Source organism: Bos javanicus, chromosome 13, assembly GCF_032452875.1.
Source record: "Bos javanicus breed banteng chromosome 13, ARS-OSU_banteng_1.0, whole genome shotgun sequence".
Taxonomy (NCBI): Eukaryota; Metazoa; Chordata; class Mammalia; order Artiodactyla; family Bovidae; genus Bos; species Bos javanicus.
This window is the reverse complement of record NC_083880.1, coordinates 18027427-18043540: the sequence shown is the minus strand read 5'-3', so window position 1 is coordinate 18043540 and position 16114 is coordinate 18027427. Positions and strand designations below refer to the sequence as shown.

Sequence of the window (16114 nt, the reverse complement as noted above, 5' to 3'; positions counted from 1 at the left end):
CACTCTCCCCTTTTACTTTGTCCCATCAGCCAGTGGTGGAAACAAGTCATATAGTTATTGAGCTGCTTATAATTTTTGAAAAAAATTAAGTCTTTAAAAGGGCCACCTGGGAAGGAAGCCCTTGTGTATGTGTGGTAGAGGAGCAAAGTAATTTCAGACACCCGCTCCTGACGACTGCATTTCACAACCAGCTCAACTCAGACCAAGAAAAATGTATCTGTGTATGCCTACAACCCTAGCAGGGCTTCTCTAGGCACAGTGGTAAAGAATCGACTGCCAAGCAGGAGGCTTGAGTTGGATCCATCCTTGGGTGGGGAAGATCCCCTGGAGAAGGGCATGGCAACCCACTCCAGTATCCTTGCCTGGGAAATCCCAATGACAGAGGAGCCTGGAAGGCTACAGTCCAGGGGGTCCCAAAAGAGCTGGACACGACTTAGCAACTGAAAAAACAAGGGTAAAGACTGAGGTAACCCCAAACTAAACTCTGTACCACTAGAGCTCTAAGACACTGGCAACCTTGTATCGAGCAGTTCCTAGAAGATACGTTATTAGTATTATAATAAATACCTGTGGAATAGGGCAAAGTCTTCCATGTAGGGAATACAAGGTAGATCAGCACCAGGTGATAACGTTTTATTATTGATGATCCTGTTGAAGGGCATTTGGAGTCGTTCTGTGGCCCAGAGCACAGAGGGACGTGCTCACAGAGCTCAGGAACGACCTGGAGTCTCAAGACTGAGAGATTGGGGGCCACCCCTGGCGGGGGTTGGGGGGCGGGACAGATGCTTCCTAAATCCGCAGACTCAGCTGTCCAGGTAAATGTCACATCCGCACGGCCCTGTGGTCACAAGCATAACGCTGTTGTCGCTTTGTTGAAGGACAAGAAGCCCGGCCCCGGCCTCGGCAGCCACGACCCCGGAGCGCACAGGGCCCAGCCCCTTCCCAAGTCCAGCTTGCCCCCGCCCCCTCCTCCCGTGCGCCGGTCCTCGGACGTGGGCGGAGGCAGCCCGGGGACGCCCCCCAAGGCCAAGGGCGCGGCCGCTCGCTTCCCCGCCCCGCCCGACGACTTCCTGCCGCCGCCCCCGCCGCCGCCGCCGCCCCTGCAGGATGACGAACTCCCCCCGCCACCCCCCGACTTTAACGACGCGCCCCCGGACTTCGTGCCTCCTCCGCCGCCGTCTTTTGCGGAGGATCTGCCGCCGCCGCCGCCACCCCCACCCGCCCTCGCCCCCGAATCCGTGAGGACGCCCCCGGTTGTCGTCAAAAGGCCGCCGCCTCCGCCAAAGAGGCAGGAAAACCCAGGACCACCGGGCGGGGGAGGCGGGGAGCAAGATTTCATGTCGGATCTCATGAAAGCTTTGCAGAAGAAGAGAGGCAACGTGTCCTAAAGGGAAGCTTAGAAATACTTTTGGGTGATGGGCGTAACATTGTTAACCTGAAGTGCATTTTTGCTAGTTTGTTTCCATGACATCATGTTCATTTTAGATACAGTATTGACGTATTCAGACTGGAAATGCAAATGTAAACTTCTCCCAGTTGCTCAAGTACATTAGTAATCCTTAACCTGCACAGAATTGAGACTATCTACGTCAATGTACGTTCTTTTCTGTGTATTTACATCTCGATAGATTTTTGTCTTCCGTTTTTGTTCTGAACCATCAAATTAATAAAAGTTTAAAATGTTTTATCTGAAAATTGTATTTCTAGAAATATCAGTATAAATCTAGTGCAATATCAATCCTATTTTATAATATATACTTGACCTTTTACAAATCCTAGGCCTTCTAAAGTCTTGTTGATCTTCGAAATATGTTCCATCTCTGCCTCAGTAACCTCCAGGATTTTCAGAAAATCGAAAGAGGAGAAAGAAAAAACCAGGAGACGCAGAGTGAATTTAGTTTCTTTGAGATTTCATTGTTTGGTTGGACATACCCTAAGTCCTGGACATACCCTAACTTGGTTTTGGTCTTCTAGTGGCTGAATAACATAGTAATTGGTTGAAGGGGAAGCTTTTTAGATAGTTTTTGGATTCTCTGTTATACTGTTATTTGCTGTAAGTTGTTATGATGCTATAAATTACTATAAAAATTTAGAGACAGGAATAGACAATCATATTCTTCAATGTGGAATGTTTTCCCTCAGATAAACTTAATGCTGTTTTAATAACCAATTTATCCTAAGTTCCTGTTACCCTTATCTCCTCTTTCTAATTGGCTGAGAATCCTTTTAGATTTTTTTAGTTTTATTTCCATGGTTCTGTTTTATTTTCTTTTTAAACGTAAAACACCTCAAAATCTTCTTAAAGTGGGTAGAAAATAATAATTAATGTGTTATTTTCTACTTAAGGAAGATGATTAACCTGATATTTTACTATTTGGATAAAAGTAAGCTCTAAATTGACATTTAAGACAAAAAGCAAATTCAGCTTTTCAGACCAAAATATTTAATCATTAAACCTGGTAAGGTGCACTCAGTTTTTCCTAAACACTGGGACCAATGGCCATGGAAAGGAAGGGCTCAGAGAACAGGACCAGGGGACTGAGAAAGGGAGAGGGAGAGAGGTGTTTATTACGGGCTTCAGTGGAGACCCCCAAACCATCAATTCAAACATATAGAAATATAAAAATGCAAACTTTAAAATGTTCTTGAGTTTTAGTATTAGATGATATATATATTTTAAAAACTACAGAAGAGAATTAGCTGATTTTGTGGTCAAAATATTGAGGCAGTTTTAGTGGACCAAAAGGTTGAATGCTCTGTTTCTCTCTATCCCTGCCTTTGTTACAGGATGTAAATGAAAACACCAGGAAGTAGATGGTCCAGACAGCCCTTGCTTTGCATAGTTCTGCCTGCACAAGTTGCAATTAGCACAATTTAGTTAAATAACACTAGACCCCCAACATGGTTCATATATGCTGCCATAGTATTTTAACCAGTAATTAGTTTTAACCAGTAAGTAATTATATGGAGTACAAACTTTGCTGTTAGGTTTTCAACCCACAAATCACTATATAAGTAACAGATATGTATCATGATCAGTGACCAGTTAAATCCCTTCTTTCAACGCCTGTTAGGGATTGATCACTGAATATTTGTTATTCAGTTTATGTACAGACAGAAAAGTGTCTTAAGGTGATAAGGTATTATACATATGTGTCAAGTCATTAATGTTTGGAGATACAGAAATATTCATAGATTAAGTGAAACTATGTTAGAATTCCTTTAAAATACTTGGGGATATGTAAATTCTACTTCAATGAAAACAATAACTAGAAATGGAAAGTGTGTAAGGGTATAAATGAAGCAAGACTGATCATGCATTGATAATAAATTGGTTGAATGGTAAATCAGGTTCATTAAACTATTCTATTTTGGTAAATGAAATTACCATAATAGACGAAAAAAGCTTGAGTACGATTAAATTATATTATTTGATATAACTCAAATTTCTAGGTACATGGTGTTAGGTTGCTAGTTTTAGAAAAAACTTATAAATTCATTAAAAGACTGTCATATGTTTTTTTTAGTTATTGAAAATAACTCAGGTGGCTTATTATTTATTAAATTTATTAATTAAAACAAAAACGATCACAAAGATGTTCCGGAGAATAGGCCAAGTTTATTTGGTTAAAAAAATATTTGTATACATTACATTATAGAGTGCAGTATTGTCAAGAAAATGTAGGTGGTCATTAAGAACTTATCAAATAGATTGTTCTATCCTGGGTTTGATGACAGAAGTATTCCTTAATTGATTTGCCCCAAATTAAGATGAGCAGCTAACCCTGAGATCTCTGGCCCAGGAAGGAGTTGGGGAGGAATAGCCTGCTCTCTCAGCTGCAGAATGCTTCTGGAAAGGATGGCGGAGAACTTGCTGGAGGAGGTGGACCTGGGAAACAATTTAAACTAGATAAATACAGATTTTCTTACTTAGGACCCTTATGAATTTTCTAAATTTTCAAAACAACTAGGTAAATTTTAAATGTATATGAAGCTGCTTAAACATTTTGTTTCATTACAACTATGGCTGTTACTTAAGATTTCTGTTGTTCCACAGAAAGTTCCTTAGGTACTAGTTTTTTTGCTAAAACAGGAGAGTGAATATGTACAGTGTCATGAAGAATACGTATATATCCTGATCATTTCTTAATTCCTTCACAGCATTAAGAAAATTATAATTTTCTAAAACATTTATAAAAATAAGAGGATGTCAGTGATTTACACTATTTCCAGATCAAGGGTATGGATTCCAACTGACGCTGCTTCCTCATTTGCAATTTTGCCCTGTGACGTAAACTGCGGCATCAAAGAACTCACCTCTTTCAACAATAAATTCTGGGATCGAAATGTGTATTTTCATTTAGTTATAAAATAATTAAGTCATGGGGATATACAGAATGGTGACTATAGTTAATAATACTGTACTGTATATTTGAAAGTTGCTAAGAGAATCTCAAAAAAAAAAAAAAGAATAGCTCTCAAAAGTCCTCATCACAAGAAAAAAAAAAATGTAGCTATGTATGGCGATGGATGTCAACTAGACTTACTGTGGTAAGCATTTCACAAAATACACAAGTATCAAATCATTATGCTGTACACCTGAAATTAATAAAATGTTACATGCCAACTATACCTCAATTTAAAAAGTATGGATAACATATATTAAACCTATCTAATCTCACCTGCTAGTTTAAAAGCTCCCAGAATGTGGTCCACTGGAGAAGGGAATGGCAAACCACTTCAGTATTCTTGCCTTGAGAACCCCATGAACAGTATGAAAAGGCAAAATGATAGGATACTGAAAGAGGAACTTCCCCAGATCAGTAGGTGCCCAATATGCTACTGGAGATCAGTGGAGAAATAACTCCAGCAAGAATGAAGGGATGGAGCCAAAGCAAAAACAATACCCAGCTGTGGATGTGACTGGTGATAGAAGCAAGGTCCGATGCTGTAAAGAGCAATATTGCATAGGAACCTGAATGTTAGGTCCATGAATCAAGGCAAATTGGAAGTGGTCAAACAAAAGATGGCAAGAGTGAATTTCGACATTCTAGGAATCAGCGAACTAAAATGGACTGGAATGGGTGAATTTAACTCAGATGACCATTATATCTACTACTGCGGGCAGGAATCCCTCAGAAGAAATGGAGTAGCCATCATGGTCAACAAAAGAGTCCAAAATGCAGTACTTGGATGCAATCTCAAAAATGACAGAATGGTCTCTGTTCGTTTCCAAGGCAAACCATTCAATATCACAGTAATCCAAGTCTATGTATGCCCCAACCAGTAACACTGAAGAAGCTGAAATTGAACTGTTCTATGAAGACCTACAACACCTTTTAGAACTAACACCCAAAAAAGATGTCCTTTTCATTATAGGGGACTGGAATGCAAAAGTAGGAAGTCAAGAAACACCTGGAGTAACAGGCAAATTTGGCTTTGGAGTACAGAATGAAGCAGGGCAAAGACTAATAGAGTTTTGCCAAGAAAATACACTGGTCATAACAAACACCGTCTTCCAACAACACAAGAGAAGACTCTACACATGGACATCACCAGATGGTTAACACCGAAATCAGATTGATTATATTCTTTGCAGCCAAAGATGGAGAAGCTCTATACAGTCAACAAAAATAAGACCAGGAGCTGACTGTGGCTCAGATCATGAACTCCTTATTGCCAAATTCAGACTTAAATTGAAGAAAGTAGGGAAAACCACTAGATCATTCAGGTATGACCTAAATCAAATCCCTTATGATTATACAATGGAAGTGAGAAATAGATTTAAGGGCCTAGATCTGATAGACAGAGTGCCTGATGAACTATGGAATGAGGTTCGTGACATTGTACAGGAGACAGGGGTCAAGACCATCCCCATGGAAAAGAAATGCAAAAAAGCAAAATGGCCGTCTGGGGAGACCTTACAAATAGCTGTGAAAAGAAGAGAAGCGAAAAGCAAAAGAGAAAAGGAAAGATATAAGCATCTGAATGCAGAGTTCCAAAGAATAGCAAGAAGAGATAAGAAAGCCTTCCTCAGCGATCAATGCAAAGAAATAGAGGAAAACAACAGAATGGGAAAGACTAGAGATCTCTTCAAGAATATCAGAGATACCAAGGGAATATTTCATGCAAAGATGGGCTCAATAAAGGACAGAAATGGTATGGACCTAACAGAAGCAGAAGATATTAAGAAGAGGTGGCAAGAATACACAGAAGAACTGTACAGAAAAGATCTTCACGACCCAGATAATCATGATGGTGTGATCACTGACCTAGAACCAGACATCCTGGAATGTGAAGTCAAGTGGGCCTTAGAAAGCATCACTACGAACAAAGCTAGTGGAGGTGATGGAATTCCAGTCGAGCTATTTCAAATCCTGAAAGATGATGCTGTGAAAGTGCTGCACTCAATATGCCAGCAAATCTGGAAAACTCAGCAGTGGCCACAGGACTGGAAAAGGTCAGTTTTCATTCCAATCCCAAAGAAAGGCAATGCCAAAGAATGCTCAAACTACCGCACAATTGCACTCATCTCACACGTTAGTAAAGTAATGCTCAAAATTCTCCAAGCCAGGCTTCAGCAATATGTGAACTGTGAACTTCCTGATGTTCAAGCTGGTTTTAGAAAACGCAGAGGAACCAGAGATCAAATTGCCAACATCTGCTGGATCGTTGAAAAAGCAAAAGAGTTCCAGAAAAACATCTATTTCTGCTTTGTTGACTATGCCAAAGCCTTTGACTGTGTGGATCACGCTAAACTGGGGAACATTCTGAAAGAGATGGGAATACCAGACCACCTGACCTGCCTCTTGAGAAACCTATACGCAGGTCAGGAAGCAACAGTTAGAACTGGACATGGGACAACAGACTGGTTCCAAATAGGAGAAGGAGTACGTCAAGGCTGGATATTGTCACCCTGCTTATTTAACTTCTATGCAGAGTACATCATGAGAAACGCTGGACTGGAAGAAACACAAGCTGGAATCAAGATTGCCGGGAGAAATATCAATGACCTCAGATATGCAGATGACACCACCCTTATGGCAGAAAGTGAAGAGGAACTAAAAAGCCTCTTGATGAAGGTGAAAGTGGAGAGTGAACAAGTTGGCTTAAAGCTCAACATTCAGAAAACGAAGATCATGGCATCTGGTCCCATCACTTCATGGGAAATAGATGCAGAAACAGTGGAAACAGTGTCAGACTATTTTTTTAGGCTCCAAAATCACTGCAGATGGTGACTGCAGCCATGAAATTAAAAGATGCTTACTCCTTGGAAGGAAAGTTATGACCAACCTGGATAGCATATTCAAAAGCAGAGACATTACTTTGCCAACAAAGGTTCGTCTAGTCAGGGCTACGGTTTTTCCTGTGGTCATGTATGGATCTGAGAGTTGGACTGTGAGGAAGGTTGAGCACCGAAGAATTGATGCTTTTGAACTGTGGTGTTGGAGAAGACTCTTGAAAGTCCCTTGGACTGCAAGAAGATCCAACCAGTCCATTCTGAAGGAGATCAGCCCTGGGATTTCTTTGGAAGGAATGATGCTAAAGCTGAAACTCCAGTACTTGGGCCACCTCATGCGAAGAGTTGACTCATTGGAAAAGACTCTGATGCTAGGAGGGATGAGGGCAGGAGGAGAAGGGGACGACAGAGGATGAGATGGCTGGATGGCATCACTGACTTGATGGACGTGAGTCTGGGTGAACTCCGGGAGTTGGTGATGGACAGAGAGGCCTGGTGTGCTGCGATTTATGGGGTCGCAAAGAGTCGGACACGACTGAGCAACTGAACTGAACTGAACTGAATATATGTTTATACTTTTCCACAGCACCTTGCAGAGAGTGGATTCTCAAGAAATGTTTGATGCAGAAAGGTAAACACAAGAGGTATGTGTCAAGGGTTATAGGTCTAAAGGTTTGACAGAATCTTTTTCTTTTCCTGCAATGAGAATTTAACCCTTGGTTAACTTTCTGGGTCTGTTTCCTAATAACCTGCTAAGTGGTTTGTCCACTGTATCACCTTACAACATGGCTCATGACTGACAACACTTGGCCTGGGAGAACTGTAAACACCTGAGAGAACGCCGGGCTTCCTTGAGTGTGAGGACGTGTGGGATAAGGCAGGTCTCTGCGGGGATATTGGAAACTATGCCCATGGAGTTATAGGAGCCACTGGTTTGTGTGGAACATGCAGCTTTTCAGCCAGGGCCACCCCTGCGTCTTCCCAGCGTGGATCGTGTCCTCCTGCACCTGAGTTTTACCACTGTCCCTGCCTGGCTGTGGGGACACTGCGAGAACTGCGAAGAGGAGCCTGCTGGTGCCTGTTGGTAAGCTGTGCTTCTGTCCTATGTCCTTCTGAATCAAGTAGGGCCAAGAGCAGCCTGTAATAATCTTAGGACACTGAATGTTTACTTGAACCTAGGAAGACACCTCCCCTCCCACGGTGGACACTGCATCCTTACTTAAATATAATTTTGAGGAGAGAGAGAAAAGAGGGAGTGAACAAAAGAGAGGGAAGGAAGGCAAAACAAGTCAACAAAACACCTTATTAAACGCTGTTTAGTTCCCCAGCTTAGACTGATTTATCTAAAGATAATACCGACAACTCCTTTCTCTTTGTTTCTCCCTAATACTCTAAGGTTACACTTTAAAATATTTTATTTTCTAAGATGAAAACCTGTATTTTGTCAGGCTAATTGAACTACTGAAATGAAAAGTTAATGCAAGCTCCACATCAGAAATGGCAAGAACAGTTCTGTCATGCCAGCTCTGGTGAGTTGTGGTGGCTACCCAGTACGCTGTGATGAAGATTCTGAGGCTGTGACCATCACCAGTGTCTGCAGGCCCAAAGAGCGACAGCATGAGTGCCAGGCCCATTCCTCTTCCAAAAAATCATTGTGTGTGATGCATTTTTAAACAATTAGGAAATATTTAAGACACAGAAGGTATACAGAATGATAAACACCTGTGTGCCCTCTACTCAGCTTCAGAAATAAAATGCTTCCCATATGGCTCAAGCCCTGAGTATCCTTCCCTAACCCAAACGTCCTCCTTGTTGCTAAGCAACCACCGTCCAAAGGTGACGTTATCATCTCTCTTCATTTTTGTTACTTCTATTATATATGCATATATCACTAAAAACATATGATTTTACATGTGTTACATGAAATTGGGGTGGTGACACATTATATGTATTCCTTTGGTTATTTTGCTAATATTATATGTGAGATTCATCCAAGCTGAAGAGTATAGATGGTACCTTCATCTTCATGGATGTCAAGACTCATTTCAGTGGACCCAGGTCACTAGAGCCATGGAAGCCTGGTGAAAACAAAACCTAACTCCCTTTGGAGAGATGCTCTAATCCGGCTTCACCAGATTTCTGAGACTAAAACCCAAAACCCCCAAAGTGAACAGTGAATAGCAGACCCAGACCCTCAGGAGTTCAAATAATGTAGGTATGTGATATCAAATGAATATTAAAATTTTTAAACACATTAAAGAATAAATTTTGAAATACAAGAAAATGCTCCACTGATTTAAAAAAACAGAAAGAGAGACCAGGCAATGAGAATCCTGGGAAGCTAGTGCTAGCAATGACGTGGTTTAGTAAGTCTGCAAAGAAAAAAAAAATAAGTGTGTTTAAAAGATGATACATTTAAAAATGAAAAAAACTAAGTCCAGAAAAGTCAACGACCTTACCTCTGAAAAATCATTCCTTTCTGCTTTTTGCACTGCGGATTCTGCCATCCAGTTCTTCAGCACATATCTAGGATTAACAGCTTAAACAAAGAGGGAGAGGTGCATCGTGGAACAATGATTACTAAGTCCACACAGGCCACATGAAATTACCACTGAAATGAGATAACCTTTAAGAACTTTGCTGGAAGGCCCAAATGAGAACAATGATCAGTGTCAGTCAATTCTGATTGTTTACAAACAATGCACAGTATTCTGACCTTGTGGCACAGAAAAACCTTTGTTTAGCATTATGAACAATATTATGGTTTATCTTCTCAGTGCTTCATCGATTTGGTTCTTCACCATGTTCAGTTCACTAAGCATTTTATACAGTGCAGAGAAAGTAGCAAATTCATCCTGTAGCCCACATGAAGAAAGGAAAAAATTTGTTGCTTTTAACATCTTCAAACAGAATTAAGGTCTGACTCTAAGACTGTTTAATGCTGATGTTGCCAATGACAAACAGGATGGGTTACATGCAAGCAAAACTCTCTGTAAATTTATATTTTTTACAGTAACCATGCATTTTTCATACTAAAAAGTATTATAATACTGGGACACTGCAGAAACTATGTCTTTATTTGAGGTGAACCTTTTCCAAAATAATTTATCAAGTGGGTGGAGAGGAGGCAAGTTTTTCCCCAGTGGCATAATGGGAATTCAGAGAGGACTCCTGATATCACCATTTTGTGATTCTCAACAGCATTCTTCTGAGTTACTTGAATGGATAGAACATACAAATTCCATTTCAACTTGGTTTTAAATATCTGCCAAGACATGACAGATAATCTAAATTGGAAAACAACTTCTGAAACAGAACTTCCCTGTGACCCAAGTAATCCTATTTCTCTAGGAATGTAGTCTTTGGAAACAAATTTAAACATTCAAAAGCATTATTTATATTATGGAAAATTAGAAGCAACATGCTGCTGCTGCTGCTAAGTCACTTCAGTCATGTCCAAACCTCAGCCACCCCATGGACTGCAGCCTTCCAGGATCCTCCATCCATGGGATTTTCCAGGCAAGAGTACTGGAGTGGGCTGCCATTGCCTTCTCCGAGAAGCAACATAGATACCTATTAATAGGGAACTAAGTGAAACAACAAACTGCCAACATCTCTGGATCATCAAAAAAGCAAGAGAGTTCCAGAGAAACATCTATTTCTGCTTTATTGACTACGCCAAAGCCTTTGACTGTGTGGATCACAACAAACTGTGGAAAATTCTGAAAGAGATGGGAATACCAGACCACCTGACCTGCCTCTTGAGAAACCTGTATGCAGATCAGGAAGCAACAGTTAGAACTGGACATGGAACAACAGACTGGTTCCAAATAGGAAAAGGAGTTCGTCAAGGCTATATATTGTCACCCTGCTTATTTAACTTATATGCAAAGTACATCATGAGAAATTCCGGGCTGGAGGAAGCACAAGCTGGACTCAAGATTGCCAGGAGAAATATCAATAACCTCAGATATACACATGACACTACCCCTATGGCAGAAAGTGAAGAAGAAGTGAAAGAGGAGAATGAAAAAGTTGCCTTAAAAAGTTCAACATTCAGAAAACTAAGACCATGGCATCTTAGACCGGTCCCATCACTTCATGGCAAGTAGATGGGGAAACAGTGGCTGACTTTATTTTTCTGGGCTCCAAAATCACTGCAGATGGTGACTGCAGCCATGAAATTAAAAGACACTTACTCCTTGGAAGGAAAGTTATGACCAACCTAGACAGCATATTAAAAAGCAGAGACATTACTTTGTCAACAAAGGTCCGTCTAGTCCAGGCTATGGTTTTTCCAGTGGTCATGTATGGATGTGAGAATTGGACTATAAAGAAAGCTGAGCACCAAAGAATTGATGCTTTTGAACTGTGGTGTTGGAGAAGACTCTTGAGAGTCCCTTGGACTGTAAGGAGATCCAACCAGTCCATCCTGAAGGAGATCAGTCCTGGGTGTTCATTGATAGGACTGATGTTGAAACTGAAACTCCATTACTTTGGCCACCTGATGTGAAGTGCTGACTCATTTGAAAAGACCCTGATGCTGGGAAAGATTGAGGGCAGGAGGAAAAGGGGACGACAGAGGATGAGATGGTTAGATGGCATCACTGACTCAATGGACATGGGTTTGGGTGGACTCCGGGAGTTAGTGATGGACAGGGAGGCCTGGTGTGCTGCGGTTCATGGGGTCGCAAAGAGTCGGACACGACTGAGTAACTGAACTGAACTGAAGTGAAACAATACACATCCTTTCAAAGATACATTATGCAGTCACTAAAAATGTTACATTATAAAGGGTGAAGTAAGAAAAATGTTTATTTTTAGTTAAAAAAGATCTAAAATTGTACCATAATATGATTACTACAATATTTTCTCATAATCAATACACACAGAAAAAGAGAGATCAGAAGGAAATGCATCAAAGAGTGAATAGCAGTTGTGCTTGAGTGATGGAAGTGTTTTTATTCTTTCTACAAATTTGCATTTTCCAAATTTTAAAGAATACATAAAAACATAAAGAATTCATAGAGAACCCTTTTAAAATAAGAACACATACATACAATAAATATATACAGTCCATAGATGAAAAGGAAATTGGCATGCAAAGAAAATTGTGGAAGCAGTCAGCTTAGGCAGAGGGAGTAGTTATCTTGTAGTTATCTTAAAAGTAGTTATCTTAAATTAGCTCACCCAATTTAAAGTCTGACAATCTTAACACTATAGAAACCTGGCAATGGAATACTGTTAAAATATACTAGGACTTGCAGCTGCAAACAGAAGTAGCTTGGATCAAATTATACACATACAAACTATCTGAAATCAGAAAATTGTAGATCTGCTTATAGAATTCTTTGAAGAGCTACCTAATTCCATACATTTGTAAAATCTGGTCTGGAACTTGACCATTGCTCATTGTGGAAATTAAGAGTACACTGTTCAACACTTAATTATTTCTTTTACTCAAAGCTGCAGCCTTGAATTCACTTAAATATCTTTCATTTTACCATCTCATCCATCCTGTCATGACCAAACAAATCCAAATCCTAAAGTCAGTCAGTTCAGTCGCTCAGTCGTGTTTGACTCTTTGTGACCTCATGAACCGCAGCACGCCAGGCCTCCCTGTCAGGCATATTTTCTTCTTTCAATTTCTTTTTTTCTCTTAATTGCTGAGAGTATCCATACTGAGCTTCCCTATAAATTCTGTATGACTGCATCAATGTACATAAGTGCCTGGCAACTGAACCCATGCTGAGCCCCAAATAGGTTATTCACTTCCTTGTAAAAACTCTGCTTGCTTTTATTTCTACAATGATGTCCTGAGTCAAGAAGCAATCTCATCCACTAACTTAATGTGGGATATTAGCATCCCCTTATTTCATCCACATGGATCAGCCGCCCTGATGATACCAACTTACTAGCTCTCCTCTCCAGGACTGGAGTCCTTCTGTCTTAACTTATTTGATCCTTTAGAGCCCACAGTGCAGAAAGAACTAACTTCCATTTTTTTCTTCCATTTCTTTTACCAAGCATGATGTTGCATAGTAAACTGAAAGCAGTATATAAAGGTGATTTTTTTTTTTAGCTCCGTCATTTAGTGGATGTGTATTAAGGCCCAGGCACTGTAACAAGATAACTTACAAATATTATTACTCACGATTACAACATTCCTACAAAATATGCCCCCTTTAAAAATAGCTGAGAGCATTGAAACTTTATATTATACAGCAAAAAAAGTGGCAAGATGAGAGTCATCTGTCAGATTCTAAAACTCATGTTCTTTCTGCCATAAACCACATCATCTTCCTTGTCTCTCCACCATCTTTGAAGACCATATTATTTAAACATCAATCGGCAAATGTATTGAAAGCAGGGGTATCATACTCAAACTAAGTCACCTGCTCAAACCAGAAAGGCTTCTATTTGACACTTCAGCTCTATGAAAATACACTCATCTAAAGTTACTGTAGTTAAAAGCAAAACAACAAATTCAGTTCCCTCAAGTAATTACTTCCCAGGTTCCAAAGCTTATCACTTTTATATAAGAATCTTTAAAGATGAAAAAAATCAAAAAGATTACTTACCTGTCATTCTTTTTCTTCTTTCAGAATCTGAGTCACTGATGTTACTAAAAAATGAACAGAACAAAGGACGGAATTAATCACTGTCTCCCCAAATCATATCATTTTTCCAAAAGGGTGAATATTATTTCACAAGACAAATATTGAAAAGAAAAAGTTTTAATTACACTGAATCAGTACCTGAAAGGAAGACAGAAAATACTGTTTGATTAAACAATACATAAAATAATGCCTTATTTAGTTATTTGTGCTGTGCTGTGCTTAGTCACTCAGTTGTATCCTACTCTGCAACCCCATGGTCTTATAGCCTGCCAGGCTCCTCTCTCTATGGGATTCTCCAGGCAAGAACACTGGAGTGGGTTGCCATTCCCTTCTCCAGGGGATCTTCCCAACCCAGGGAATGAACCCAGGCCTCCCACATTGCCCACAAATTTTTTGCTGTATGAGCCACCAGGGAAGCCGATTTAGTTATTTGAGATAAGCCCAAAAGTTTTATTTTTACCAATTAAAAAAAATAATTTTGTCTTAAAAAAAGAATTTAAACTCCCTGGCACCTATTTTTATCTTAAACACAGTTTTCTGAAAATAACTTGTTCTTTGTTACTCACGGTCAGCTTTATGAAAACCCTCAGCTGTCATTAAACTGTGAAAGGCTATTTGCTTCTGTGAATGCTGTGGTCTCCCTCTTCAACTTTTTCGTGTGCCACCTACAACTGCATACTCTTTGCTGTTTGTTGCTTCCGATTCATTGTGATGGTTATGAAGCAGAGCAACTTCTGACAATTGTAGAAGATGTGAGGACAGTTACGAGACACTGGATGAAATCCTGGTGTGCTCTCCCCAGAGCTTCAAGGCTTTGAGGGGGTTGGTCCTTGGGTGGTGTTAGCAGAGCTGAGGTGAACAGAGGGGTGCTCTCAGTGTGGGTGAGATGTTAGCAGACACGCCTCATCCAGAGCAGACTTCCCGGGAGTTAGAAGGAAGTGTTGGAAAATGGAAAGGAAGTGAGGAATCTGATGGGTTGATGATGCTAAAGTAACACATTACATGCTCTTTCAAGAAGTAAGATTAGGTTACTTTACCTCTTGAGTCTCGAAAGGTACTGGGACACCCAGGCAGGAAAGAGTTTGTGCTTTGAGATCATTTTCAGTGCCCAGAATTCCTAGAGAAAATACAGTAATAGACTGCTTATTTTAACTGTATGTTCCTTAAATTGTACGTTCCAATATTAATAATTTATAACATCCAGATTTCTTTTGAGGTTCTCTATTTCAAGCAGAAGCAGTAAAAAGGAACAGTGTTTTCCTTTTCTTTATATAACATTCAACTCAAATTCTAATTCATGGAAATCCATGTCATGGAATGATTTAAAAGAAATAAAAAAATATACAGAGTTCTTATAAATAGACATTACATGTGAATACTTATCAAAACCCTTCCTTTAAATAGGGAACTTGCTTAATGCTTAACTTGCTTAATTTATTATTTACTTTCAAAATTTAATTTGTAACTTTTATTTATTTATCTATCAATTCATTATGTCAGCTGTGTGTTAGGAACTATGTTAGTTGGGAAGCATATAAAAATTAATAAGACATAGCCTCTGCTTTTAAAAAGGAAAATGTATAAACAAATACTTCAGTGCCATTTTAGAAGTGTTACAGAAATATACATAATGGTTAAGGGAACAGAAATAAGCAATTAGCTCTAGCTAAGTGTTACGGGGTTGAAAAAATTTCAAATTCAGAAGACACAGAAATGAACTATTAAATAAAGGCGTTATGATCTACTCTCCTAGATTTTCCCAATATTCAATAATTTAAATATTAACACTTGTCAAGAACTTGTTCAGATCACGTTAACATTACTTTGTGTCAGTTTTCTACACATTATATGATAATTAGTTCTGATAGGCAAATCATTTCTAATTTTAAAATTATATCCAAGATGCTTAATAGTTAATATTTTACTGTATAAGTAGACATTCTTTTATTCAAATCACTTCTAAAAACATAATTTATGGCTATTTCACACCTGTGAGTACTATATATATATATATATATATACACACATAATTTTATGTGTATATATATGTATATATTTCTTTGGTTAACACAGAAAAGATCATAAAATATAATGAAGAAACAAATTTTTAAAAATATGGCTATGTTTTTATCTGAAAATAATAAAAACAATGATCAATATAAAAGATTCACACCCTATAAGTAGATCTAATTTATTAAAATCTATAATAAGTAGGAGTCTTCTGGTTAGTTCAGTTCAGTTCAGTTGCTCAGTT

General features: G+C 39.3%; 2 protein-coding genes across 6 annotated transcripts in view; one reads left to right on the top strand and one right to left on the bottom strand.

Moving 5' to 3' along the window:
- Positions 1 to 1684, top strand: part of APBB1IP (amyloid beta precursor protein binding family B member 1 interacting protein) — a 75157-nt gene extending 73473 nt beyond the window's left edge. Inside the window, exon 14 of the mRNA XM_061435864.1 lies at positions 879 to 1684. Coding sequence (XP_061291848.1) covers positions 879 to 1388 — 510 coding nt within the window. The 3' untranslated portion in view covers positions 1389 to 1684. The remainder of the gene's footprint in view (positions 1 to 878) is intronic.
- Positions 1685 to 3599: 1915 nt separating this feature from the next.
- LOC133259007 (protein adenylyltransferase SelO-like) overlaps positions 3600 to 16114 on the bottom strand; it is a 32990-nt gene continuing 20475 nt past the window's right edge. For 2 of the 5 annotated variants that reach the window (XM_061435868.1, XM_061435865.1), the window contains exons 16-19: positions 14898 to 14977; positions 13822 to 13865; positions 9700 to 9779; positions 3600 to 3889 (exon numbers count right to left, since the gene is read on the bottom strand). In XM_061435868.1, the coding sequence (XP_061291852.1) occupies positions 3767 to 3889; positions 9700 to 9779; positions 13822 to 13865; positions 14898 to 14977 (327 nt within the window). In that variant the 3' untranslated portion in view covers positions 3600 to 3766. The other 3 variants (XM_061435866.1, XR_009740228.1, XM_061435867.1) reach the window with 3 other exon arrangements.